Source organism: Onychomys torridus, chromosome 16 (genome assembly GCF_903995425.1).
Source record: "Onychomys torridus chromosome 16, mOncTor1.1, whole genome shotgun sequence".
NCBI lineage: Eukaryota > Metazoa > Chordata > Mammalia > Rodentia > Cricetidae > Onychomys > Onychomys torridus.
Genome location: NC_050458.1, coordinates 67,103,437 through 67,129,566, shown reverse-complemented (window position 1 = coordinate 67,129,566; position 26,130 = coordinate 67,103,437). Strand labels below are relative to the sequence as shown.

The 26,130-nt window shown below is 49.7% G+C and overlaps 1 protein-coding gene and 1 non-coding gene across 2 annotated transcripts; both read right to left on the bottom strand.

Moving 5' to 3' along the window:
• Positions 1–352: 352 nt before the first annotated feature.
• Espl1 (extra spindle pole bodies like 1, separase) lies at positions 353–26,093 on the bottom strand. The gene is made up of 30 exons (XM_036208679.1): positions 26,013–26,093; positions 24,308–25,363; positions 24,045–24,149; positions 23,775–23,886; positions 20,264–20,400; positions 18,977–19,170; positions 18,194–18,433; positions 17,844–17,988; positions 17,590–17,728; positions 17,277–17,416; positions 12,490–12,624; positions 10,999–11,118; positions 9,618–9,789; positions 8,972–9,100; positions 8,688–8,844; positions 8,176–8,285; positions 6,511–7,499; positions 5,811–6,201; positions 5,452–5,613; positions 4,038–4,251; positions 3,760–3,950; positions 2,892–3,019; positions 2,641–2,763; positions 2,169–2,324; positions 1,889–2,059; positions 1,665–1,769; positions 1,365–1,480; positions 1,117–1,200; positions 834–998; positions 353–642 (listed from the first exon to the last, which is right to left on the bottom strand). Exons 1-30 carry the CDS (start codon positions 26,091–26,093, stop codon positions 435–437), a joined length of 6,375 nt encoding a protein of 2,124 aa, XP_036064572.1. The 3' UTR covers positions 353–434.
• Positions 16,775–16,849, bottom strand: Trnaa-agc. The gene has a single exon. It is a non-coding gene; the product is annotated as a tRNA-Ala (tRNA).
• Positions 26,094–26,130: the final 37 nt, after the last annotated feature.

The window sequence follows — 26,130 nt, the reverse complement described above, 5'->3', positions numbered from 1 at the left end:
GAAGCCCATAGAATCTGGGCTAAGTGTAGCAGCCTTAGCGGGAAGAACAATCACTGAGGAAAGAGGAGGCACCAGCACCCTACACTGCCTCTCTTTCTCTCCATCTGCTTGCCTTTCACTTTGAGCCTTTTTGATGGCCTTCTGTGCAGCTCTAAAGCCCAGCCACACCAACTTTGTCCTTTGGTTCTGCCTTTCTTCCCATAGCCTCCTGCAAGCTCCTCCCACCTGTTTATATCCACACAGCAAGAATGAGGGGGGGAGCTGTCAGGTCTTTAGATGCTCTTGAACTTACACAAAAATGAGGCTTAGTATATCTTTATTAAGATCACATTAAAAGGAAACACCAGGGAAAATCACTTTAAAAATTCTATAAATAGTTACAACTAAGTTGGGAGGTAGATAGCCACATAGCTTCTACCATAGATAAGACATCTTCAGGTGGTTTGTAGAGAGACAGGTAGGCCATAGGCTACAGGTGCAGCACCAATAAGATACTTGAGTCGAGGAGCCTGGCGGGCCTGGCTGACGTAGTAGAGAAGGGGGGCCCCTGGGCCTGCTCCTAGCCAGCCCTGCAGCAAAGCCTCTGTGTAACGGTCAATGTCGCGGTCAGTCACATCCCAGAGATTGCCTACAAACAAGGGGCTGGGAAGAAAAAGAAGTACAAAGTAAGGGCTCTGTAACAGAAACACTGGAAAAAAACACTATTAGCGACAGATGTGTAAAGAGGCTTGAAGCAATGAGGAGTTCCCTTGGCTAACAGTTCCAGGAGCCCAAGACAGGAGGAACCCGGGGATGGGGCAACAGTTAATGCCCTAGGCAGGTCTCATTCTCACCAGCCAGCCATGATGTACTTGAGCACGATACCAGCTCCCTCCAGGTTTCCATGCACAGCGAGGGCTGCACTGCTACAGCCGAACAGCAGGGCCACTGCCCGGCAGCTCAGCCGTAGGACAGCCTGCCCATCGAGGAAGCGGGCACCAGCTCCATGCCCTGCATAGCTAAGGCAGAGGATAAGCATTGAGTCGTCATTTCCAGAGGCCCTAGAATGTTAAATCAACCCATAGTGATACCCTCTTCCAAATGCCCCCTCCCTGCTTCCCTGCCCCAAGCACTCACATATATAAGTCACGTTCTGTCAGGGCAGTCTGCACCTGCTCCAGGCTTGGCACTTCCCCAATCACTCCTTTCCAGCCAGCTTCACTGCAGGGACAAGCCCAAGTCAATGCATGGCAGAGGCCGTGCGTCAAAGAGGAAAAGGGAGCAGCAGCAGAGATGAGATGCAACAACTAGTCCCAGAGCACACACACTGCCCTGCATCGGATCTCTACCCTTCCCCACCCTACCACATGCCCTCGTCTCCAGACCTGCTAAAACTGGCTCGAAATCTCTCCTCTGTGCTTGACAAGTTACTGTGAGGGTTTAGGACATAGAAGGTATTCCGTGGATCCACACCTTGGTTCAGCACCGACGAGGCCCCAGCCTGAGGGGCAAGCACTGTCAATTAGGGTCTTGGTCTGTCCAGGAGCCAGCCCCCAGCATACTCAGCGCTCCATTCCATAACCGACCCACTGTTCAGCCACTCCTATCTTCCCAGGGCTCTAGCCTTCTTTCTTTAGGTTTTCCCCAGTTCCAATATTCCCGGGCCCTACGCCCTGTTTCCGCACCTCTTTGGTGATATAATAACTGAGTAGGAAGTGGAAGGAGGGCAGCCGGGTGACAGGCAGTGCTCGGAGGCTGGGCATGCTCTCCCAGGGCAGCTTTTGCAGGTCCTAGGAAAAAAGCATTCCAAGGTTACTATCCCCAGCCACATAAATGCAGATGTCCGAAGGGGCTAGAGATGAGCTCGTGCTCACTGCCCTCTGGACTGCTCAGTGCCCCAGCTCTTTACCTTGTCCAGCACCAGCACAAGATGCTGACTGGCAGGGGCCTCCTGGCTCTGTACCCGTCCAACTGCCTCACTCAGGAGCACTCGGGCACGCTCTGGCTGGGCTGGGCACAGCCCATATGCCAAGGCCTGAACATCCTGGCTGGTGAGGGCTCTGGCACCACTAAGAATGACCTACAGGAGAACAATGGTTAGTGGCGTGGGTGCTACAATTCCCAACTCCACTACTGGCTGGTAGAAAAGATCCATGGCCGCACCTGCCCCTTCCATTTCCTGAACTCACTTTTAGAAGAGTGGAGTCAGGATATTCCCAGCCACACTCCTGCAGCAACTCTTGTAAGCGGGAGGCCTCCTGGGCAGGGCCAGGGTCTGCACTGGATGGCAGCAGCAGCCCCCGCCAGCAGCCAAGCACATGCTCCTCTAGGGAGGTGATGAGTTCCTAGGGCAGTTAGACAGGAAATGTAATTCGGAAACAAGGAATTCCTGTCAGTTGCACAAAGTCCTTAAGGTCTTTTCCTTTTCTGAGACACTCAAAAAGTAAAGACATAGCTGGGCGGTGGTGGCGCACACCTTTAATCCCAGCACTCAGGAGGCAAGAGGCAGGTACACCTCTGAATTCAAAGCCAGCCTGGTTTACAGAGCGAGTTCCAGGAAGACAAGGTTACACAGAGAAACCCTGACTCAGAAAGATACTGCCCCCACCCCCTGTGGTTTTCTGTGACAGGCCTGAGCCCCCCCACCCTGGGAGCACACACCTCCATCCTCTGATCTAGTGCCAGCCTCCCCGTCCACCATGCTCGTTTCTCAGTACAGCTGCTGTTTTCTTTCTGGTCCTTCTGGATGGCATCAAACTCTTTCAGTACAGAGCTTAGTGGGAACTGTGGGAAATGAAGAGTCTATGATATTTGCTTTCCAAGTGGCTGTCACCTGTCCATCCCTTAGGCACAGAATTCAGGGACCAAGGCCCATGCTTGGCAAAATCTAGTCTTTGGTACTAGAATCCTACCTTGTTTTGGGCAGTGGGAATCTTCACAGTAACTGGGGGGTTGTCTTTTTCCAGTCGGGTCAATAGGAGAGTGTTGCTCAAGGTTCCAGGCTGGAGGGTGGCCAGGGCCAACACACAGACAGTCACCCCTAACATACACAGAAGACACATCCAGAATCAGCAGACTTTCAGGAGGCACGTGCAGCCCTGCCTTCTACAGAGTACTTCAAGACAACCAAGAAGTCTTCCCCAGTTAATGGAGTTCAAGGTGAGCTCTCTTGCCCCTACAGCTCCTGGGAATAGGCAGCTGGTACTTCTTTGTATCCCTCACAGAAATTAACAAAGGCTGTACTAACATACCATGCTAGTACATTTCATTTTAATGTCAGAAGACTCCAGACATCAACACACACCTGAATTTCAGAGTATGTCTGGCGTGAGAAAAAAAATGTTAATCTACGAATTACAGGACATGACAAACAGGTGTGGTGGTACATGCCTAAAAATCTCAGCACCCAGCTGGGCAGTGGTAGTCCAAGCCTTTAATCCCAGCACTTGGGAGGCAGAGGCATTTGGAACTCTGTGAGTTTGAGGCCAGCCTGGTCTACAGAGTGAGATCCAGGAAAGGCTCCAAAGCTACACAGAGAAACCTTGTCTCAAAACAAAAACAAACAAACAAAAACAAACAAACCTCAGCACCCAGAAGGCTAAGGAAGGAGGATTTTGAGCTTGAGGCCTGGGTTACACAGTAAGATCCTGTCTCAGAGGGAAGGAATGAAAAGATAGGACATAAGGAGCACCAATCTAAGTAAAATAACCAATTCCTTAAGTTCATCTGAGTTCAACTAGATGAGCGAGAACAGGAGACCCAGATAGAAGCAGACCATACCACTGGGGATCAGAGCCAGGCACTCCTGAAAACTGTCCTTCTCCGCCTGAGGGAAGCAGCCAGACCCCAAAGCCTTGAAGGAAAAGAGGCGCTGGATGCGGGCCAGGGGCACATCTCCGGGCCTCTCCTTCAGGTTCAGCCCCTGCAGATGCTCTGCCAGACCAGGTGATCCTTGCTGCTTCTGGGCCTTGCTGCAGGGACACAGGAGTGAGTCCCTCTTCAAACAAGTCAGGACCCTTACCCGGCAGTTTGCCCAGCATACCCTTGACGGCACTCACCTGAGCTGTCGGTGCAGATGGGTGAGCAGCTGGTGACGACAAGTGATGGAGACAGACTCGGCAACAAGGAATGCAGTGGCACAGGGGTCCCGGTGACCCAGGCACAGAGCCAAGAATCGGCAGAGGTGGGTGTAGAGCCCACTTGGAGGGCAGTGACTGATACCTCGGAAAGCGATGCTCAGTGAGTCAGAGATGGAATCCAGGGTAGGAAGATCTGGAAAAAAGTCAACATTATTGCTGAAGATGGACCCCCTACTTATTTATTTATTTCTCCTTCTTCCTTCCTTCCTTCCTTCCTTTCCTTTTTTTTTTTGGTTTTTTTGAGACTGGGTTTCTCCGTGTAGTTTTGGTGCTTGTCCTGGATCTCACTCTGTAGACCAGGCTAGCCTCCAACTCACAGAGATCCGCCTGGCTCTGCCTCCCGAGTGCTGGGATTAATGGTGTGTGCCACCACTGCCTGGCTCCTATTTCTTAATCAATGGGATCTTCTAAGGAGTCCCTATGCCACCTCCCAGAGAGGAGAGCAGCTAATGCTCGTGAAGGAAAGGTGCGCAAGGTGTCGCTCACCCCAGCCTCCCAAAGCCCCATTTTACAATGAAGGAGACAAAAGCTCAGAGAGATTAAGGTTCTTGCACAAAATGCAGAATTCAACCAGGCTCAGAGACTGCTGGACCCAGGAAGCCAGAACCACAGACTAGGAAGATATGAACTGCTGAACCTGTAATTCCAGAACTTTAGAGACTGAGGCTCAGTATTCCCAAGTTCTAGATCAGCTGGGACCACAATGACATCCTGTCTCAAAAATGAGAGGGAGGGAAAAAAAGCCTGGATGGTGGTATGCTGGTGTATGATTGATTATATTCCTGGCATTTGGTAGGTAGACAAGAGGGTCAGGCTGCGGGGATGGTTCGGTTGTCACAAGTGTCTCTTGTGCAGGCATGAAGGGCTGCGTTTGGATATTCAGCAACCACCTAAGGAGGCAGTGAGGCACCTGTAATCCCAGTGCTGAAGAGGCACAAACAAGTGGACCCCAGGGGCTTGCAGCCAGTTAACTAATCAGTGAGCTCCAGTTCAAAAACTAAGACGGAGAAAGCAACTAAGGAAGACAACACCAGATGTCCAACTCTGGCCTTCACACACAAGTGACACAAATATGCCCACACATACATGAACACACATATATGCAGTATACCCATATGTGCATGCACGTGTGTGTGCGCTCGCTCTCTCATACACACGAAACTGAATATGATGGTGTATACCTGTAATCCTAGAAGCCAGCCTGGGCTACATAGACTATGTCTCAAGAAAAAATTTTTAAAAGTTTGTCTCCCAAAAAGGACAGGTGATACCGAGAGACCTGCTGGCTCAGCCCCTCCCCAGGTGACCCAACCTCAGTGGTCAGTATACTCACCAATGGGTACAGGGACTGAGAGAGGTGGGAGCCAAGGACTAGGGTCACTATCGGCCTCCTTGTCAGGGTACAGGACAGGCAGTTCTTCCTTGCAGGAGTCCCGTCTCAACACCTCACATTCTCCTATGGGTAGGCCGGGGCCTGCAGCTGATGCCTTCTCACCTAGGAAGAGAACATGAATGACTTCATAGTGCTCCCTCCTCCTGCCCTGGCCCTGCCTTCCTCTTCTACAATACATTCCCCTAGCAAAGGGCCTTCCTTTCTGGACCTTGGTGCTATTTTCCTTTAGTTTTGGCCTCAGGAACACCCGACACACACTACAGAACACAGGCCTCTGCTTCGCGTCCCCGTAGCCCTACCTGAGGCTGCTTCTTCCCCGTCGGAACCCCTCAGAGTTTCAAAGCTCATTTCCAGCCGGGTGTCCACTGGTTCCTCTTCAGGGATAGTCCTCATGACCTCGGGTCCCGAGCAAGCCTGGGCACAGAGGGCTGTCTCGGGACTCTCTCCTTCACGGGGTCTTGATGCCACCTTCTTGGCACGAAGACCCCTAGCACCAAGGCTGGGGTGTCCAGAGGCACCGCCTGTGGCAGCTGCTGTATCTGTCTTCAAGCTTGGGCCCTTCCTACTTTGGCCCCGGCCCCGGCCCCGGCCCCGGCCCCGGGAAGCAGTCCCTCTTCTCTTAGGCTGCTCCACAAGCTGTGCTTCAGCCGAGACACAGTCTTCCAGGTCACTGTCATCACTGAAGTTCACCTGTGACGACAGAGGGAGAGGGAGAAGGAAGAGACTCTCCACAGCACCTCCTGACAGCAGGGAGCACTGCGGAGGCACCGACAGGTCTGAGGACTTCAGAACTGACCTCCCTCATTGTACTGGCCACTCTCAAACTCTGTGGTAACTCGGAAGACAGAGGAAGGATGGCAAGGGAAAGGAACCACAGGGAAAATGAAGATGCCCACACATCCGCACACAGATCAACACTCCACTTGGCTATGGGGAGTGCTCTTCAAGGACCATGCTCTTTGGACACCTGTCTTCCACCTAACCACAATTCCAACTTACCTTGAGGCGCGTCTGGACCCTCCTCCGCACCCTGGGGGCCAAGGGGACCTCAGGCTTGCTTTTTGTAGGATGGACTTCTTCAAATATGGTGAAAGGCACACGAGGGCCGGCCCGCCTAGCCCGGCCCGGGGGCTTAGGAGTACAGGGTGGCCCACCCTCTTCCAGACCTTTCTGAGAGATATTATGGAGGGGTGAGGGAGCAGAGGCTGTCTGCCGGCGCCCTCGTCCAGAGGATTTTTGTTTCTGAGTCTTAGAGCCCTCTAAGACTGTGGGACTTTTTACTAATGGCGGCTGCCAGCCCCAGGTGCTTGCAAAAAGTTGGGAAGTACAGCAGCTGAAGCTGGCCAGCTTTGCAAGGGCCTGAACCAAGAGCAGGTTGGCTCGCCAGAACTCCAAGTACTGTATCCGTGTTGCCACAAACTTCAGCCCTGATGCCAGGACCTTTCCCAAGCTCTTTTCCGATGTCTGGTTCAGGCACTGCAGTGCCAAGTGCGTGTACGCTTGAGCCATGAGCTCATCAAAGAGGCTTGGGACACAAGAGGGGGGTGCTCTGTGTCTCAGTGAAGCTTGAAGGTTTTGTGTGAAGCGCGTAGTGGCTGCAGGGTAGCCCTTCAGCACAGCTTGCAGCAGATCCAGACCCTGGGCTTTATGGCCCATGGCCAGCTTCGCTCCTGCAGTGACCAGCACCCAGCGCAGACACACTGCTGAGAGGACAGGGCTAGCACACAGCATGCAGTCACAGGTGGGTGAGTGGGACAGGAAGCCAGGGCTGGGTGGGGGCCTGGCTTTCAGGACTGGGGAGGAGTTTGTCGAGGGCTGAATGGGGCCAGGTTCTTTGAGCACGGTGGCCACCAGCTCCAGGGCAGGGCCTCTCAGGAAGGGTTCCTCCTCTGGTCGCTGTGGGGAACAGGGGACTTGAGCCTGCTGCTTCCCTTTCTTTGTGTGGACCTTCTTCACAGAGTCTGGGTGCTGGGTCACCCCACCAAACTCTAGGGAAAGGGAAGATCAAAAAGTACAGAACTGAGAAATGGTCTCAAGAACCACAGGGTTCAACCCATTATACAATTATACATGCCATTTACTTACGAATTACTCAGAATGTGTGTAACACACACACACACACACACACACACCACACACACACACAAATACGGAATTTGTTTGTTTGTTTCTCAAGACAGGGTTTCTCTATGTAAGAGCCCTGGCTGTCCTGGAACTCACTCTGTAGACCAGTCTGGCCTCGAACTCACAGAGATCCACCTGCCTCTGCTTCCCGAGCGCTGGGAATAAAGGTGTGCTACCACCACCGCCCGGCAGGGAAATTCTTTTACAGAAAAAAATCCTAGTATTTCCTTTTCATTCAACAAGGGACCAACAGTCCACTCTACACCCCCCTCCTGTAGCTCAAGCTCTATGTTCTCATCTGGGTGTGGGGAGGTACACGTGAGATAACAGAGGTGAAAATATTTGAGACAAGCTGGGAATCATGGCACACCCCTTTAATCTCCAGACCCCAAATCGTGGTTATTTTAAGTTAGTGTGTGTGAGGACAAGAGCATGACACACATGTGTGTGCAAGTCTGAGGACAACTTTTAGGAAACATGTAAGGACAGGTTGTAATATGGATTCTCCCCACCAAGCTTGGGGGGAACCTGGCAGCTCACCTGTGGAAGACTCAAGCAGGAACAGAACCTGCTGCAGGTCTGACTGACACAGGTCAATGTCACCTCGGGCCAGCTCCAGCTCACCCTTCAGTACAAGGAACAGGGCACACCTTGTGAGAAGAAAATCAGTTAACAGAAGGCTGTTTGCCTGAAGACTCTTCTTGTTCTTTCCCAGGCCCAGGCCTTGCCATCTTTGCCTGAGTCCTCACACTCATTTACAGCCTCTCTTGGGGGATCCTGTGTTCTGTACAGCCTGATCCCAAATCACCTTCAGGTACATTTCCCAACTGCTTTCCTCACCAAGCTCCCACGGGCATAGATGCTTAGGAAAGGCAGTATATGAGTTGTCCTATACAGATTTATCAGGCCTGTCAGCTTCTAATCTTGATTAACTTGGCACCTCCTGCTTGGCCATGGGATGCCTTCTCCCACCAATCTCTCTAGATATAACATGGAACTTCTGGGGATCCACACTGAAAACACACGGCAGGAACGAGAATCCTCTCACTTACTGGTGAGGTATCTGCAGCTTGGTTGTAAGTTTCAGGGCCTCCAAGCAAAAGGCCTTGGCTTCACTCACATTCCCCAGACGGCCCAGGCGGCCAACCAGCTTCTCTGAGCAGCTCAGCACCTCTGTGAGAACCTGCCACTTTTGCACCAGATTTTCACCTGTAGTGAAGGAGAGACAAGACTTCAATTCAGGCCACAGACAGGCAGCTACTCTGGAGACGAAACCCCTAGCCCATCATATCTAGTGCGTCCAATCCCACAGGGTCCTGCTCTCCTCTTCACTCACCATAGTCCAGAAAGGGCGACTCCAAAGCTGCTTTCTGAATTGAGAGCACATCACCACCCATAAGCAGGATGACGATGCTTCGGAGGAGCTTGTGGGCATCTATGAGTGCTGTCTCAGGGGTCTGCCAGCCTGGGGTGAACGAAGTGGAAAAAGGCGAATGCAGTAGCATTGCCTAACACCTTCAACTAGGATAGCAAACACAGCTGGGCACTGGTGGCGCACGCCTTTAATCCCAGCACTTAGGAGCCACAGGCAGGAGGATCTCTGTGACTTTGAGGCTATCCCAGTCTACAAATCAACAGAACTGTCACACAGAGAAACCCTGTGTGTATAACAAACCAAGGTGGGGGGTGTTTAACAAACCTTTTCCTTCTGCACCTTAGGCAGAGCTAATCAATCATAGAACTCCTCCCCTCCGAGGTCCCTTGGGGGGTCTTAGAGTTCCTTTTAATTTAATATGCCAAGCAGCTACTGATTAAGTGATTAGACGCAGCAGGTGAAGTGAAACCCATTTGCTACCACAGGCATAGGTGGGTTCCAGATAGGCTGTTTCATATGCTGGACAGCATGGGCAGATGGCTGCAAAGAGCAGACAGCAGACAAACTAGGACCACTATCCAAGAGAGCCAACAGCTCCCTCTTTCACCTTGGTCCCAGAGCTGCTCACGCAGGACACTTGAGAGAATGTTCGATGAGAGGCTAAGGTAGAGAGCCAGGATTTGCAGGGCCTGGACACGGAGCAAGTACCAAGCCTTGGATGACTTCTGGAGGGCAGGATCCCGAAGGACAGACAGTAATAGAGAAACACCCTCAGTCACCTGGGAGAGACAAAGAGCCAGAGAAGAGTCACATATAGCAGGGTGGTGGTGGCACGCCTTTAATCCCAGCGCTTGGGAGGCAAAGGCAGAATCTGTGAGTTTGAGGCCAGCCTGGTCTATAGAGCTAGTTCTAGGACAGCCAGGGCTACAGAGAGACCTCTCTTGAAAAACAACAAAACAAGTAAAAAGCAACAACAGCCCCCAAAAAACAAAAGAAAAAACTAGAAAAACCAGAGGCCGATCAGAACAAGAGATGATCAAGACACAGCTAATTTGGACCAAAGCTGAGATGTTTTGGAATCTACTAGATTTTCTGATCAGAGCTCCAGTACTTCCTCACACTCAAACCACTGTTTCCTCTTCCTTTTTGAGAACGTCTTGCTATGCAGCCTAGGCTGACTTCAAAGTCTCGTTCCCCAGCCACAGCCTTTGAGTGTTGGAATGATTACAGGGATGATTACCATATCAGGCTGTCCTCCTCAGGTCCCAAACCCCTCTATGTATGTATTCTGCAGAAACTGGCAAAGAAAGAAACTAATCTGCTACCAGGTAGGCAGTTTTGACTGCTTTTCAGGGTTTTGAACATTCTGCCTAGCTGCAGGAAAATTTCAGAGGTCAAATAACATGAAAATTCTAAAAATTTCCTGAGGTCCAGAGCCTTCGGGAATTAGGAGAGTGGGCAGGGAACTAGAATGTAGGTTGGTGGCAGAGCACTGGTACAGCATGCGGAAGGCCTGTCAATCCAGAGCGTCACAAAACAAAACAACAAAAAAGGGGGCTGGGAGTTGGGTGGCAGTGGCACACGCCTTTAATCCCAGCACTCGGGAGGCAGAGCCAGGTGGATCTCTCTGAGTTCAAGGCCAGCCTGGGCTACAGAGTGAGTTCCAGGACAGGCAACAAAACTACACAGAGAAACCCTGTCTCGAAAAAACAACCCCCCCCCAAAAGGGGGGGGGGGGGGCGCTGGGGCTGGGGAGTTGGCTCACAGATAAAGACGGCCATGCAAACATCAAGCTGGAAGACCAAAGCTCAGATTGCCAGAAGCCATGCAACTACTAGATGGCCACAGCCACCCTTAGAAATTCCAGCACTTCGAAAGGCAAAGGCAGTAGATCCCTAGAGCAAGCAGGCTCACTGTACTAGTTCTATAGGCAAGCTCTGGGTCCAACTGGGTTCCTGTCTGTAAATAAGGTGGGCAGTGGAAATTACCTTCTGGCAGGCCCAGCAGAGTTGACTTCGAAGCAGAGCACAGGTCAGGGAAAGGAGCTGGTATGTGTCAGTAGTCTGGTCCAGACTCTTCAGGCTTGATTCTGCCTCTTCCAGGTATAACTAAAGAATCAGATGATGTCAACCTCATGCTACTTAGACTTTTCAGATTAAAGTGGGGCGAAGCATTTGCAAGCACTGAATATTATATTATCTCAAACATAACAGTCTACATAAAGCTATTCTTTTGATCCTCACAACACTTTCAGTCTCTCTCTCCCCGCCTCACACATACAGCTTGGTAAAGAGCAATAGAGAAAGACCCTCAGTCACTTGGGAAAAACAAAAACAGAGAAAAGTCACATAATCTTGAGATGCCCCTGTAGGTCTGCAGTCCAAATCTCTGCCTTTAAGAATGAAAAAAAAAAAGAAAAGAGCTGGGTGGTGGTGGCGCACACCTTTCCCAGCACTGGGGAGGCAGAGGCAGGCGGATCTCTGAGAGTTTGAGGCCAGCCTGGTCTGAGTGAGTTCCAGGACAGCCAGGGCTGTAACAGAGAAACCTTGTCTGGAAAACAAACAAACAAACAAACAAAAAGAAAAGAAAAAAAGGGACTGGAGAGATGGCTCAGAGGTTAAGAGCACAGGCTGCTGTTCTTCCAGAGGTCCTGAGTTCAGTTCCCAGCACCCACATGGTGGCTCACAACCACCTATAATAGGATCTGATGCCCTATTCTGGCATGCGCGTATACATGCAGAACACTCATGAAAAGTGTGTTATAGGGCTGGAGAGATGGCTCAGAGGTTAAGAGCACTGGCTGCTCTTCCAGAGGTCCCGAGTTCAGTTCCTAGCACCCACACGGTGGCTCACAAAAGTGTGCTATAGTCAGGACAGCATCATTCGGGTTATGAGAAGTCATGGGAGTCTTTTAGGAGGTACACAGATGATCAGATCAATTGGCAGAAACCAAAGATGAGATCAAAAAGGGAAAACTGGGTTCCAGCACAGTAGCAAAGCTCTTATCTGGTGTACCCGAGGCCCTGGGTTCAACCCCCGGCACTGCCAAGAAAAATAAGAGGGAGTAGAGAGGGGGAGGGGCGGCGTGTACCCCTTTGATCCTAGCAAAGCCAGCCTGGTCTACGCAGTGCGTTCCAGGACAGCCAGAGCTACACAGGGAGACCCTGTCTCAAAACAAAAGAGGGCGTTGGGGTGTGTGGAAAAACTGAAAGCCAGTTAAGTATGACAGTTGCACACAAGTAATAAAGCGTCAACTAAATCAAGAGAAACGGGTGGGAAATGGGGCAGATCTGCAGACCCATGAGTGGCAGTTCTTGTAATAGGCAGGAAAGAAGTCTCCAGTTCCCATGTTCTGTTGGGCTACAGCCAAATGTGGGGTAGAAAGCTGCCTCTTTACTACCCCATCTTCTCAAGGAAAGATGAGCCTTTGAAGCCGCTTGCCCCCACCCCAGCCCCAGACTCATCAAGCTGGCACTCACCTGGGCACAGCTGGGACAGCCGAGGCTCAAGAGTTGCTGGGTAAGCTGGCAGGAAGAGCTGACGGCCTTTGTGTGGTCCTGTAGTCTCTTAGATACAGTCAGAAGGAGCAGGAGGGTCTCCAGAGCCTGCAGGGGCTGGTCATCCAGGGCAGCATGTTGACCCTGCTCCTGTGAGAGCCTGTATTTCCCTTACCCACCCCAGCCAGGCCTCTGAAACTTTGGTGTTCATACATACTCAGAATCTATCAGCCATACTCAGATTTATAAACCACCCTGCCCCCTCTCTCTATTTCTTTGTTTTGGGGACAGGGTCTCATGTGACCCAGATTGTCCTCAAACTTGCCTTGGGGGTAGGGAGGCAGCACACACCTTTAATCTCAGCACTCAGGAGGCCTCAGCTGATCTCTGAGTTGAGGCCAGCCTGGTCTACACAGAGAGAAACCCTGTCTCAAACAAACAAACAAACAAACAAACAAACCCAAAGGGGAAAAAAAAAAACCCAAAATAAAGAAAACTGGCCCTGACCCCCTATGCACCTGCCTCTACCTCCCCAATACTAAGCCCACAGCCCCTTCTGTTTCTAAGCACAGCCATGGTGGCTCTGCTAACAACCCAGCTCAGGAAGCCAAGACAGAACCACAGCTGTGAGCTAGAGGCTAGTCTGGACTACATAGCCAGACCATATTAAAAAATTAAAAAATAATGGTGGTGACACCCTTAATCTCAGCCTTCACGAGACAGAGGCAGGTAGATCTGAATCTAAGGGCAGCTTGATCTACATTGGGAGTTCCAGGCAAGCAACAGCCTCACAGTGCAACCCTGTTTCCAAAACAAGTAAATAAATAGAAAAATAAAAACTAAATAAACAGGGAATGTCATTCCCAGATTTGATCCCCAGCCCCACAAAATTAAATTTAAAAAGCCTAGATATCGATCACCACTGGCAAACGGTTACTTACGGTATACCAGGCACTGTACCAAGAGGTTTCCACGAATCAGCTCATTTAATTTGCATAGTAATTCTAATCTCAATTATACTGAGCAGGAAACTAAGATTCAGGAAGGTTAGGTTCCTGGAAGTGCTCACGAGATAGAGCCGAGACTCAGATCTTCGTCTGAGCTAGTGTTTCAACCTCCTTCTGCTGGAAATATGGTTAAAGAGTCACAATAACCATATTTTGTGTTTTGGTGGTAACTGGGGCAGTAACTGGGGTAACCCAGAACCTGAACACTCGGTAAGTGCTCTACTACTGAGCCTCTTCCCCAGCCCTTTAGTTTTGGAAATAGAATGTTATCACAATTTTAAGGCTGGAACAAAACTTGCGTTCCTGGGCCAGGCGGGGGTGGCGCACACCTTTAATCCCAGCACTCGGAGGCAGAGCCAGGTGGATCTCTGTGAGTTCGGGGCCAGCCTGGTCTACCAAGTGAGTTCCAGGAAAGGCGCAAAGCTACACAGGGAGACCATGTCTCGAAAAACCAAAACAAAACAAAACAAAAACAAACAAACAAACAAACAAACAAACAAAAACAAACTTGCGTTCCTGTCTCAGCTTCCCAGGTGGCGGGGACTGCAAATGTGCTCCACCATACAACTCTGGCTTTCCTTTCATGGTTCTGTATGTGGGGCAAGTCCAAGGAAGAGCATTGGTCTGTGAAACCCCTTACAAGTCATACATAAGGACAAGGCCGGCAGGGTGGCGAGATAGCTCAGCAGATAAAGGCTCCTGTCGCCAGGCTTCATAACTTAAGTTAGATATCAGGACCCACAAGGAAGGAGGGAACTGACTCCCACAAGTTGACTGCCACACTCACATCCACAGACATTCAATAGTTTCTCAAAGTACGTAACATTGGGCCTCATATGGTCACACAGGCCTATAACCCAGAGGTAGAAGCAGGGAGATTGCAAGTTTTACCCTGACCTAGGTTCCACAATGAGATTTTTTTTAAAAATAATTTATTCTTATTTTATGTACATTGGTATTTTGCCTACATGTATGTCTGAGGGTGACGGATCCCCTGGAACTAGAATTATAGACAGCTGTGAGCTGCCATGTGGGTGCTGAGAATTGAACCTGGGTCCTCGGAGAGAGCAGCCAGTGCTCTTAACCTCTGAGCCATCTCCCCGGCTTGCACAGTGAGATCTTGTCTCAAACAAAAGAAAAGGTGGCTGGAGAGATGGTTCCGTGGTTAAGAGCACTGGCTGCTCTTGCAGAGGCCTGGGATTTGATTGGCAGCACCCACATAGCCGATCACAGCCAGCTGTATTCAGTTCTAGGGGATCTAACACTCTCTTGTTAGATCAGCAGGCGATGGGCATGCATGTGCTGTGCATACATACACACCAGCAAAACATTCATGCACTTTTTTTTTTAAAAAGAGGGAGGAAGCAGGACCTAATGGCACAGGTACAGGAAGCTGAGGCAGAAGGACAGGAAGTTCAAAACCTGCCTAAACTACAGATTCAGATATAGCAAAGACAATATAAGATCCTCTAAGATTTTTTTAAAAACTATTTTATGTATGAGTTTTTGCTTGCATATATGTGTACCACGTACCTACAGTGCCCACAGAGACCATAAGAGGGCATCAGATCATTTGGATCTGGAACTACAGGTGGTGTGAACCACCACATGGGTGTTGGGAATTGGACTCAGGTCATCTGGAAGAGCAGCCAGTGTTCTTAACTGCTGAGCCATCTCTCAGGAGACCCTATTTCAACATTTTTTTTTAAAAAGAAAAGAAGCCAACAGGTAAGAGCACTGGCTGTTCTTCCAGATGACCTGATTTTCATTCCCAGCAACCACATGGTGGCTCACAACCATCTATAGTGGCATCTGATGCCCTCTTCTGGCATAAAGGTCTACATGCAGACAGAGCACTCCTACATAAAATAAATACATCTTTTTAAAACAGAAAGAAATGGAAGCCAGGCATGGTGGCTCACGCCTGTGATCCAAGCACTTGGAAGGCGAAGGCAAGAGGACTGCTGTAAGTTTGGTGGCAGCCCCAGCACCTGGGACACAGAGGGAGGCGGAGCTCTGAGTTCAAGACCAGCCTGGTCTACAGAGTAGGTTCCAGAACATCCAAGGTTACACAGAGAAACCTTGTCTCAAAAAAATAAAGGGGGCGGGAGGCTGCTTGAGAGATTGCTCAGCAGCTAAGAGCACTGGCTACTCTTCTAGAAGACCCAGGTTCATTTCCCAACACCTACACCACAGCTCATCACCATCTGTAACTCCACTTCCGGGGGATCCATACCCTCTCCTGATCACTGTGGATACCAGGCATGGGGCACAGACATACATGCAATGCACTCATATACATAAAATAAAGTAAAAATAAATAAATAAATGAATGAATAAAGATAAGGATCTGGCATGGTGTCACATCCTTTGGTCCCAGCACTCAGGAGACAGACAGGACTGTCTCTGTGAGTTCAAGTCCAGCTTGAACCAGGCAGACACACACATACACACAAACCTCTTTCTTTAAATAAAGGGATGGGCATATAACTTAGTGGTACCAGAGTCAATCCCTGATAACAGGGAGGGGAAAAGGTAAAATCATACTTAAGTCCTTTTTTTGGGGGGGGGTTTCGAGACAGGGTGTCTCTGTGTAGCTTTGCACCTTTCCTGGATCTCACTTTGGAGACCAGGCTGGCCTGGAACTCACAGAGATCCACCTGGCTCTGCCTCCCAGTACTGGGATTAAAGGCGTATGCCACCACCGCCGGGCTCTTAAGTACTTTTTGAGTATAAAGGTCTCAAAACATCTAGTAATTCTTTTTTTAGAAAATTTTTTTGTTTTGTTGTTGTTGTTTTCCAAGACAGGGTTTCTCCGTGTAGTTCTAACTGTCCTGGATCTCTCTCTGTAGACCAGGCTGGCCTCGAACTCAGAGATCCACCTGGCTCTACGTGCACCCCCACCCCCTCAGTGCTGGGATTAAAGGCATGTGCCACCACTGCCAGGCACCATCTCAATTTTTTTTTTTTTTTTTTTTTGTGGAGCTGAGGATCAAACCCAGGACTTTGTGCTTGCTAGGCAAGCACTCTACCACTGAGCTAAATCCCCAACCCTGCCATTTGAATTCTTCATTTAACACAAAACATCTTCCATTGGTCATCGTGCTGAATGTTAACAATGCCACAAGGTAAAACTATTGTTTCCCACCTTTTTGTGGCACTGGGGACTGTATCCAGGACTCTGCACTGCTGGACAAATAACCACTGAGTTACAGACTTTGTCCTTTTTTTTTTTTTCTCCCCTAAATTTTAATTTTAATTTTTGAAGCTGAGGATTGAACTCAGGGCCTTGTGCTTGCTAGGCAAGCGCTCTACCACTGAGCTAAATCCCCAAACCCTGCCCTTGTTTTTTTTTTGTTTTTGTTTTTTTTTAAAAGAAAATATCATCAGGGAAATATCGCACGCCTTTAATCCCAGCACTCAGGAGGCAGAGCCGGGCGGATCTCTGTGAGTTTGAGGCCAGCCTGGTCTACAGAGAGAGATCCAGGACAGGCACCAAAACTACACAGCGAAACCCTGTCTCAAAAAACCAAAAATAAAATGAAAATAAAAACAGGATATCATCATGTAATGCAAGCTGGTCTTGCATATAACTCAAAATCCTCCTGCCTCAGCCTCACAAGTGCTAGCATAAGAAGTGTGAGACACTACTCTTTTCATATTTAGGTTGCATGGCTTCTCAGCAGGTGCACAGGTCCCTGGTGAGGGAGCTCAGTTTCTGGTTTAACCCTGTGACATGGACTCCCTCAGTTGTCCCGTTACCTTTGCCACCAGCTGATAGAGGGCCGCGAGGATCTGCAGGGAAGCCGCAGTCTGCTGGAGACATCTCACAGCTGGGGCCGGCTCCTTCCTAAGCACTTCCTCCCACAGGGCCAGCGCTTGGTCCAGGCATTTGGACTGAGCTGGAAATCAGAAGAAGGTGACCACTTTCCCCTCTGGAAGAACTCGGCTTTCTCTGCAGCATGTTCTGGCCTCTATACCAGCCCCTTCCTCACTCTCCCACATCCCCAGCACAAGCCCGGCCTCTTTCACACTAAGTGGTATCTGTTATCCACACTATGTTTACCGCCCTCACCTGAATCGGCAGCCAGGTTGAAGGCAATGTCACTGTACAGAAAACGATCTTCTTGAAGTTTATCTTCATAGCTCAGGTCATTGACTTCAAATTCCTCCATGTTAGTGGGGGCCTGGGCTCTGCGATCCCGTTCAATACCCTGGTTGGGAAAGAAGAGAGACAAACAAAAACCAGGACTGGTACCAGCTCAGTGGGAGCAGCCCAGGAAAAAACTACTCATCTATGCCCAGTAGCACAAGCTCAGCTCTACTTACTTCCTGCATTTTGGCCTCCAAGGTACAGATGTAGAGCCATAACAAGGCCTGAGCTTTATCGTCCAGAAGGCAATCCTGCTCCTGTGCCTCAGGCCTCACAGACTCCAGAAGCTGCAGGGCTTCCTGGATAGCGTCCAAGGCAGAGCTGTAGAGACAGAAGCACATAAGTGGGGCCCACTATCAGTTCCAGTCACAGCACCCTGGGAAAGGCCCATTACAGACAGCTGGACACATTTCAGTTCCAATGACCATAAAATGAAGGGAGCGTTCAGGCCGCGCAGGAAACTGACCCCCATAACAGTAATATCAGAGCAAGGAGCAAAAGAGGTCTCCGTAGTTGTCCTCCTCACCAGTCCGTCTGCTGGGCAAAGTTGTGGTAGCACAGCACCTGTGCCAGTTCCACCAGGTGGGTAGCTCGGGCCCAGGCTCCGGCGGGCGTCTCTTCGGGGCTGAGCTCCAGCAGATCACAGATGACGTTAAAGCGTTCCTGTCCAGTGTCAGCCCGCACAGCCTTGTAGGCCCGCAGCTCCTCCCTCAGCAGCAGAACCTGTGTCTCTGGATCCCAACAACTCAAGCTGTCTCGCAAAGTCCTGAAGGGCAGATCAGCACCTGGGTAAGGACCTTGCAGACAGGTCTCTGCACCCTTGCCAGGGAGCCTCGCTCGGTAAGGACCTTGCATACATCAGGTCTTACATACATCACGTCTCCAAAAAAGACTGGCCTAAGTACCCCCCTAAAGTTCATCCCTCTTTTAACAGGTCAAGGTTTGTCTTCATGAAATGTACATACAATGTACTTAGTTGTCTTTCTCCAAGTAGGGTATAAACTGAACAAACAATAACATTGCTTTTTACCCCGACCCCCCACACCTAGAGGCTGGCATGCAGTAAGCACTCAATGTGTAACTGATGGAGGAATGAATCACTGCCTTTCTCAAAAGTAAGGACTGAGGAGGCTGTGCATGGTGGCACACGCCTTCAATCCCAGCACTAGGAAGGCAGAGGCGGAAGGATCTCTGTGAGTTCAAGGCCAGCAAGTTCCAGGACTATATAGAGAGACCTTGTCTAAAAAACAACCAATCAAGAGACATGCCCAATTCACGGGCAGATATGACTGTCCTCCCTCCAACTCACTTCAGCTGGAGATCTTTGTCTCCTGCTCTGGCTGCATCCATTTTGACCCGAACCCAGAAAGTGACGGGCTCGGCCATGTGTTCAAAGCTGTGAGGTTTCAGAGCTGCCAGCCATAAGGTCACCATCTCGCAGCCCTGGGCCTGTTTACCCAGTTTCTTCAAACTCTCCACATGCAGCCGGAAGCACCTATGCAGCTGACCAGAGACAGGTTAGAGCTGGAGCAGGGAGCCAATGAGAGTGTAGAGCACGCAGAGCACACATTCACCCCAGCAAGACAGGCAGCCGGTGCTTCACCTGCCTCTCTACGCCCGAGAACTAAGCATCCCAGCACTCTCCACTTCAGGGGCCCTTCATGGTCAATGTCTACAGCACCAAGACCTGCTCCACCTCCTGTGACCCTTTCCTCAGCAAATGGTCCTGACAGAAATGCAGGGCCACCCTTACACTTCCCTTCCTCCTACCTGCCTCCAGCCACTGGGTAAACTCAGATTAAGCCTGATTTCTTCACCATCCACATCTTTCTAGCCCACCCTTTCCTGCCCAGGCTACCACAGTAGCCTACTACCCAGGCTTTTGCCCTGCACTGTTTGCCACAGCATCCACATGCCAACCTGTCACCATGGCTCCACTCATTCCTTCAGCTCTCGCCCCTCAGTTGAGGTAATTCAAGGCCCTGCACTACCATGTCACCCGCCAGCCCAGCCAGCCCACCCTTTCAACTCATTCTCCCTAAGACATCGGTTTCTACTCCGGCTGTGCAGAGGACCACCCTGGGGTGGGGGAAACTCTTCAAATATGTAGATGCTTGAGCTCTAGGGCAAGAATCTGATGTCATTAACTTGAGGCAAGCATTAGAACAGAATGGCTCTGAAGTTCACTCAGGTGACTCTAATGTGAAACTAGAATTGGAACTAGCTAGGAGAAAGCCAAAAGTAAAAACAGCCATTTTAAAGAAAGACACTGCCAGGTGTGGTGGCGCACACCTTTAACCCAGCACTTTGGAGGTGGAGGCAGGTAGGTCTCTGAGTTTGAAGCCAGCCTGGCTTACAGAGCAAATTCCAGGCCAGCTGGAGCTACACAATGAGACCCTGTATCCAAAAAAAAAAAAAAAAAAGAAGGAAGGGAGGGAGGGAGGGAGGGAGGGAGGAAGGTAAAGCCACAGCACAGGCAAGGGTGGGGAACACTCCCTAGGCACTGGTGAGCACCCCACTGTACTGCAGAGCTGCAGTCTGGCCCTTTCACATTACTCAAGCCCCCCACCAACATAACACCCCCTCTCTCTCCTACCTTCCCAGGAGGCATCTCAGGACAAGCACCTGACTTTGCCAAGCCCAGGTGCTGACAGACCGGCTCCAAGACGGCACAGGCCTCGTCGAAGAGCTTGTGGCTAAAGAAGCTGTAGGCCAAGTTGCTGCTGTAAGAGGCTGCAGGAGGAGACAGCTGACGTCACAACGGCTCCATTTCCCTGTCCGGCTGAGCAGCTCAGCCTGGGGTCAGCTCGTCAGCTTCTGGATTCCAGACCATCAGCTGCTGCCCACCATCCCTGAGGAAACTCACACCAACAGCCCCTCCTCACTTCTCTGAGGGCTGAGCCTTGCCCATCCTGCCTCCTCCTTCCCTCTGGCCACTCCAGCCACACTACCTGGCTTTGTACTCCTTGAACATATCAGACCCTCAAGCCCTCAAGAGTTGGTGCTGGTGGTTGGCCATGTCAGAGATGGTCTTTCCTAGGTACCATCATGGCAAACATCTTCTTGTTCAAGCCACACACCCATGAGGCAGACCCTAAACACCTCATTCAGAATGGTGCTTGTACTCCTTACCCTTCCTGGATTTTTCTTTTTAAAAGATTTATTGTTTGTTTGTTTGTTTTTTAGAGCTGAGGATCGAACCCAGGGCCTTGTGCTTGCTAGGCAAGTGCTCTACCACTGAGCTAAATCCCCAACCGTTTGTTTAAGATAGTATTTCTCAACATAACTCTTGATGTCCTGGAACTCACTCTGTAGATCAAGCTGGCCTCAAACTCAGAGATCTGCCTGCCTCTGCCTCCTAAGTGCTGGGATTAAAGTTGTGCACCACCACTGCTCAGCTCCAGCCAATGCTCTTTAACCACTGAGCCATCTCTCCAGCCCATGGGCTTCCCTTTCTAATCCTATTTCATCACTTCTTTTAAACCTGTATTTCTTTTGTGTGTATGTGCTCATATGCCACAGTACATGTGTGAAGGTCACAGGACAATCAGAAGGAATTGGTTCACTTTCTATCATGTGGATTCTAGAGATGAAACTCAGGTCATCAGCCTTGGCAGCAAATGCCTTTACTGGCTGAGAGATCTCCCCTGTCCCCACTTTTGATTTTTGAGACAGGGTCTCCCTACATGCTAACACTGAATTCATGGCAATCCTCCTCTCTCAGCCTCACTAGAGATAGGATCATAGGTGTGAGTCACCATGTCCAGCTCTTACTGCTTAAAAAAAATATATATATTTTAGATTTTGATTGTTATGTGTATGAATGTTTTGCCTGCTTACATGTGTACCATGTGTATGCCAGATACCCATGGAGGTCAGAAGAATGAGTCAGGTCCCTTGGAACTGGAATTACAGATGGTTGTTAGCTTGTTAGCTGCCATGTGTGCTGGGATTTGAATCTGGGTCCTCTGGAAGAGTGGTGCCCTTAACCATAAGCCCCTCTCTTCTCAATTTTTAACATGTTAATAATTCATTTATTCAGTTACCTTTTCCCCTAAATGAGAATGTGGTTCCAGGGAACAGGGATATCTCTAATATTGCTCAGCAGTTTTGTTGAATGAATAAATCTCAATTAAGTTATTTATGGAGTTGGAGGGGAGGGGGGCAGTTCTAAGGCTAAACTCAGGGTACTGTACCTGCTAGGCAAATGTCCTACCACTGGTCTATATCCTCAACCTAATGTAGTTTCTCGAAATACAGTTGTAGCCAGGTGTGGTGGCGTATGTCTTTAATCCCAGCATTCAGGAAGCAGAGGCAGATGGATCTCTGTTAAGTTTGAGACCAATCTGGTATACATACTGAAACCCTGTCTCAAATAAATATAGTAATTGCCTCTGCAAAGGGAAACTTGGGTGATGGAGAATGGAAGAGGGACTTTTTATACCATATGACCTTTTTTTTTTCTTTTAATACTAGAAATTAAACCCAGGGCCTTGTACACATCAGACAATGCTCTACCACTAAGCTACATCCTCAGTCTGTTTCTTTCTTCTTCTGAGAGGGTCTTGCTGTATATATAACCCAGTATATATATATATATATATATATATGACCTCCACTTCCAGCTCACTCTACAGCCCAGACTGTCCCCAAACTTGTGGTCCTTTTTCTTCAGCTTACTCAATGTCTGAACCACAGCTAAGAGCCACCAAACCAGACTTTATGTAACATTTCGAATTTTAATTTTGAAGCATGTGGATATTTTACCTGGTATTTATTAGTTTATTTATTGACAGGGTCTCACTATGTATCCCTGACTCGCTTGGGACTTGCTATGTAGACCAGGCTAGTCATTACTTGGTTTTATTTAAAACAAAAAACAAAAAACAACAAACCAGGGTCTTATTATGTATACCTGGATGGCCTGGATCTCTCCATGTAGACCAGGCTGGCTTTGAACTCACAGAACTGGGATTAAGGGTGTGTGTCACCACCGCCCAGCTCATTATCTGGTTCTTAAGAGTTTAAAGTAAGAGGCTTGAGAGATGGCTCAGTGTTTTAAGAGCACCTGTTATTCTTGCAGAGGGTTCAGGTCTGATTTTCAGCTCCCACATGGAAGCTCACAACTGTCTAACTCCAGTTCCACAGGATCTGAATCCTCTTCTGACCTCTGTGGGCACCAGACACACATCAGGTGCACATACATATGTGCAGGTGCTCATAGATACAGGTAAAGTAAGTCCTTTAAAAAAAAAAAAAAGCGGGGTTGGGTATTTAGCTCAGTGTTAGAGTGCTTGCCCGGCAAGTGCAAGGCCCTGGGTTCGGTCCTCAGCTCCAAATAAACACAAAAAACAAAAACAAAAAAAACGACAACAACAAAAAAAGCTAGCCAACAGTACACACCTTTAATCCCAGCACTCAGGAGGCAGAGGCAGGCAGATCTCTGTGAGTTCAAGACCAACCTGATCTACATAGTGAGTTTCAGGACAGCCAGAGCTATGTGGAGAGACTGTGTCTCAAAAAACAAAAAGTTAAAAAATATAACTTGTGATCCCAGCACTTGGGAGGCTGAGGCAGGAGCACTGCTGTGAGTTTGAGCCCAATTTGGACTATATAGTGTGACTCTGGCTAAAAAACAACAACAAATATAAAAGCTGTAATAGCCGGGCGGTGGTGGCACACTCCTTTAATCCCAGCACTCAGGAGGCAGAGGCAAGCAGATATCTGTGAGTTCAAGGCCAGCCTGGTCTACAGATGAGTTCCAGGACAGCCAAGGCTTCACAGAGAAACCCTGTCTCAACCAAATAAGTAAATGAATGAATGAGTGAATAAATAAAGGCTGTAATGTTGCATATTAGGCACAAATGTTTTTTTATAAAACAAATATCAAATCAAACTGCAAAATATAAGAAGAAAAAAATCAGAGCCCTCTGTCATAAGCCCTATCACATCTGTCCTGGCATTAGCCAGAGTAACTGATCCTTATACACATTTCTCCTTAAACCTAAGGCACTCAGTGGTCAGAAATACACAGCAAGTACTATTCGCCAGCCTAACACTTGACAGCCCTCCCCCAGAACTGTACATCTGAGCTGCAAGGCACTAACCGGTCATCCCCAGGCAGTCGGTCAGCTCTCGGCCCGACAGGCCCTCTAAGGCTTCCAGCATCCAGACAACAGCAGATCTGCAACTGTCCCCTAGCTGGGCCAGCTCAGCTGCCTGAAGGGACAAGAAGGTGGGAGGGTGGGAAGAGTCATACAGGGTCCACCGGGACTTCCACCTTGTCCCATGCCCGAAACCAAAGCAACCCCAAAACTCTTCTAAGAAGCAACCTCAGACCCTAAGATGACCCGTATTTCTTGATTCCCAGATGGTACCTGACAGCCTTGAGCAAAGTCGTAAACCATCCCGGTGAAGAGGTGAAGACCCTGGAAGTACATCTGAAGCAAAGACTGCTGCTGCTTGGAGGAAATGTCACAGACCTGAAGAAGGAAGGATGCTGAGTAGTCTAGAGTCCTTGAAAGTCACTGCCCCTCAAGGTACAACAGGACGCTTACCAGCCCAGAGAGTACCTTACCAAGGAACCCAGTAATTCTTCCCAGAACCACATCCCCACCCTACCTCTAGGTCCTTAACTCACATCTTGAAGCTGCCGGACAAGGGTGCAGCACCCTCCAAGAAAAGCAAAGAGGTTCAATATGGCATCAAGCCCATAGTGCCTCTTGCTGCCTCTCTCCAGGCCGGAAAGGAAGAACTGGCAGCTGTCATACAGTGCCCGAAGCGGGGGCAGTGGTGCCTCCAGACTGCTGTTCAGAACAGCTGATGCCTTGATCAGGAGCTGGGCCACGGCCCCTGGTCTTTGTTCCGCAGCTTCGAGCAGCTCAACCCCCACCTGGCATAACTGGAGGCTAGGAGCTATACTGCTCTTCTCTAGGTGATCACGAGCCCTCTCCACTGCGCTGGTGGCCTTGTGGTGGTGGCGGCTCCAGCAGAGGCGACGGCAGTGTTCCAAGGTGAGTTCCAAGAGGCAGAGGGCCCTCTGGGGAGAAAGAGGACCGGGAGATCTACCCCCTTCACCTACTAAGACTCCGATCACATGCCTAGAGAGCAAATCATATAGGAAGTCAGCATCTGCTTCCTCTAGACCTTGTCCACTAGCATCAAACAGCTGATACGCAGCCACTACTCGACAGGCTGTCGGAGAAGCAAAGTGAGGAACCTCACAAGGGACACCGTCATCCTCCAAGAGTACTAAGAAACTCAAGGCCTTCAGCCGGGTTGAGAATGCTGCCCGCCGTTCTGACAGTGCTTCTGCCCCCTTCCAAAGGAGAGAGAAACTGCCCCGAGCCACAGCCTCGTAGTCCTGGGGGGCAGCCTCTCGAGAGCTCTGGACCAAGCAGGCATGGAGAGGCCGGGCAAGGCAGAGCACAGAGTCTGGGCTTCCCTGAGCCAAACCATTCCGAAGTAAGATGAAAAGAATGCGTTCCAGATAGAGGGGAGGGCGCTGTGGGGTAGATGACAAATAGCCATCACATGCCAGCTCCACCAGGTCCAGCAGACTCCTCAGATGCCCAGGGCAATCGAGCTTGGCAGTCAGCTGCTGGTTGCAGGCCCTCAGGATGGCATCACAGACGTGTCTTCTTTCAGCCTCGCAGCAGGCGCTGGGAAGATCAGTTCGGGATTTGGAGAGGAACTCCTAGGAAAAAGATAAGCAAAACACAAGTTAGGCTTGGTGGCACAGACTTGTGTCAAGGCAAAAAGATTGAAAGTTCAAGACCTTCCTGGGCTTGAGTGGGTTCAAGGCCAGCTGGGGCAATTTAGCAAGACATTACCTCAAATTAAAAAAGTGAAAACAGCCGGGCGGTGGTGGCGCACGCCTGTAATCCCAGCACTCGGGAGGCAGAGGCAGGTGGATCTTTGTGAGTTCAAGGCCAGCCTGGTCTACAGAGCGAGTTCCAGGAAAGGCGCAAAGCTACACAGAGAAACCCTGTCTCGGAAAAACAAACAAAAAAAAGTGAAAACAAGCCAGGCATGATGGCACACGCCTTTAACCTCAGCACTTGGGAGGCAGAGCAGGCAGATCTCTCTGAGTTCCAAGGACAGCCAAGGCTATGTAGAGAGACCTCATCTCAAAACTTTAAAAAAAAAAAAAATTTTTTTTTTAAAAAGTGAAAACATATAGTTCAGTGATGAAGTACTTCCTGCATGCATGAGCTCCTGGGTTCAATCCCCAGTATGGAAAATGAAAAAAGTTAAGATTTAAAAAAGAAAGGAAGAAAGGAAAAGGAGAAAAGACAGATGGTCTCAGAAAACTAGGTGTGTCCTGAGCCAAAAAGCACCCCTACCTTCAAGTCAGGCAGCAGCTTCTGGGCCTCCTCCTTGCTGCACAGCAGAGTCGCAAAGTTGACGCCTTTGAAGTTCCTCATGGCAAAAGGCTAGAGAAGAGGAAAGGAACTGTAGAAG

What these genes read in the sequence shown, in the direction of transcription:
- Espl1 (XM_036208679.1), bottom strand. Translation starts at nt 26,093, where the DNA reads ATGAGGAACTTCAAAGGCGTCAACTTTGCGACTCTGCTGTGCAGCAAG. An exon ending in ACTTTGCTCAAGGCTGTCAG is followed by an intron (nt 23,887 to 24,044) that starts GTACCATCTGGG and finishes TTGTCCCTTCAG; the next exon opens with GCAGCTGAGCTGGCCCAGCT. An exon ending in CGGGGAAGAAGCAGCCTCAG is followed by an intron (nt 5,614 to 5,810) that starts GTAGGGCTACGG and finishes TTCTCTTCCTAG; the next exon opens with GTGAGAAGGCATCAGCTGCA.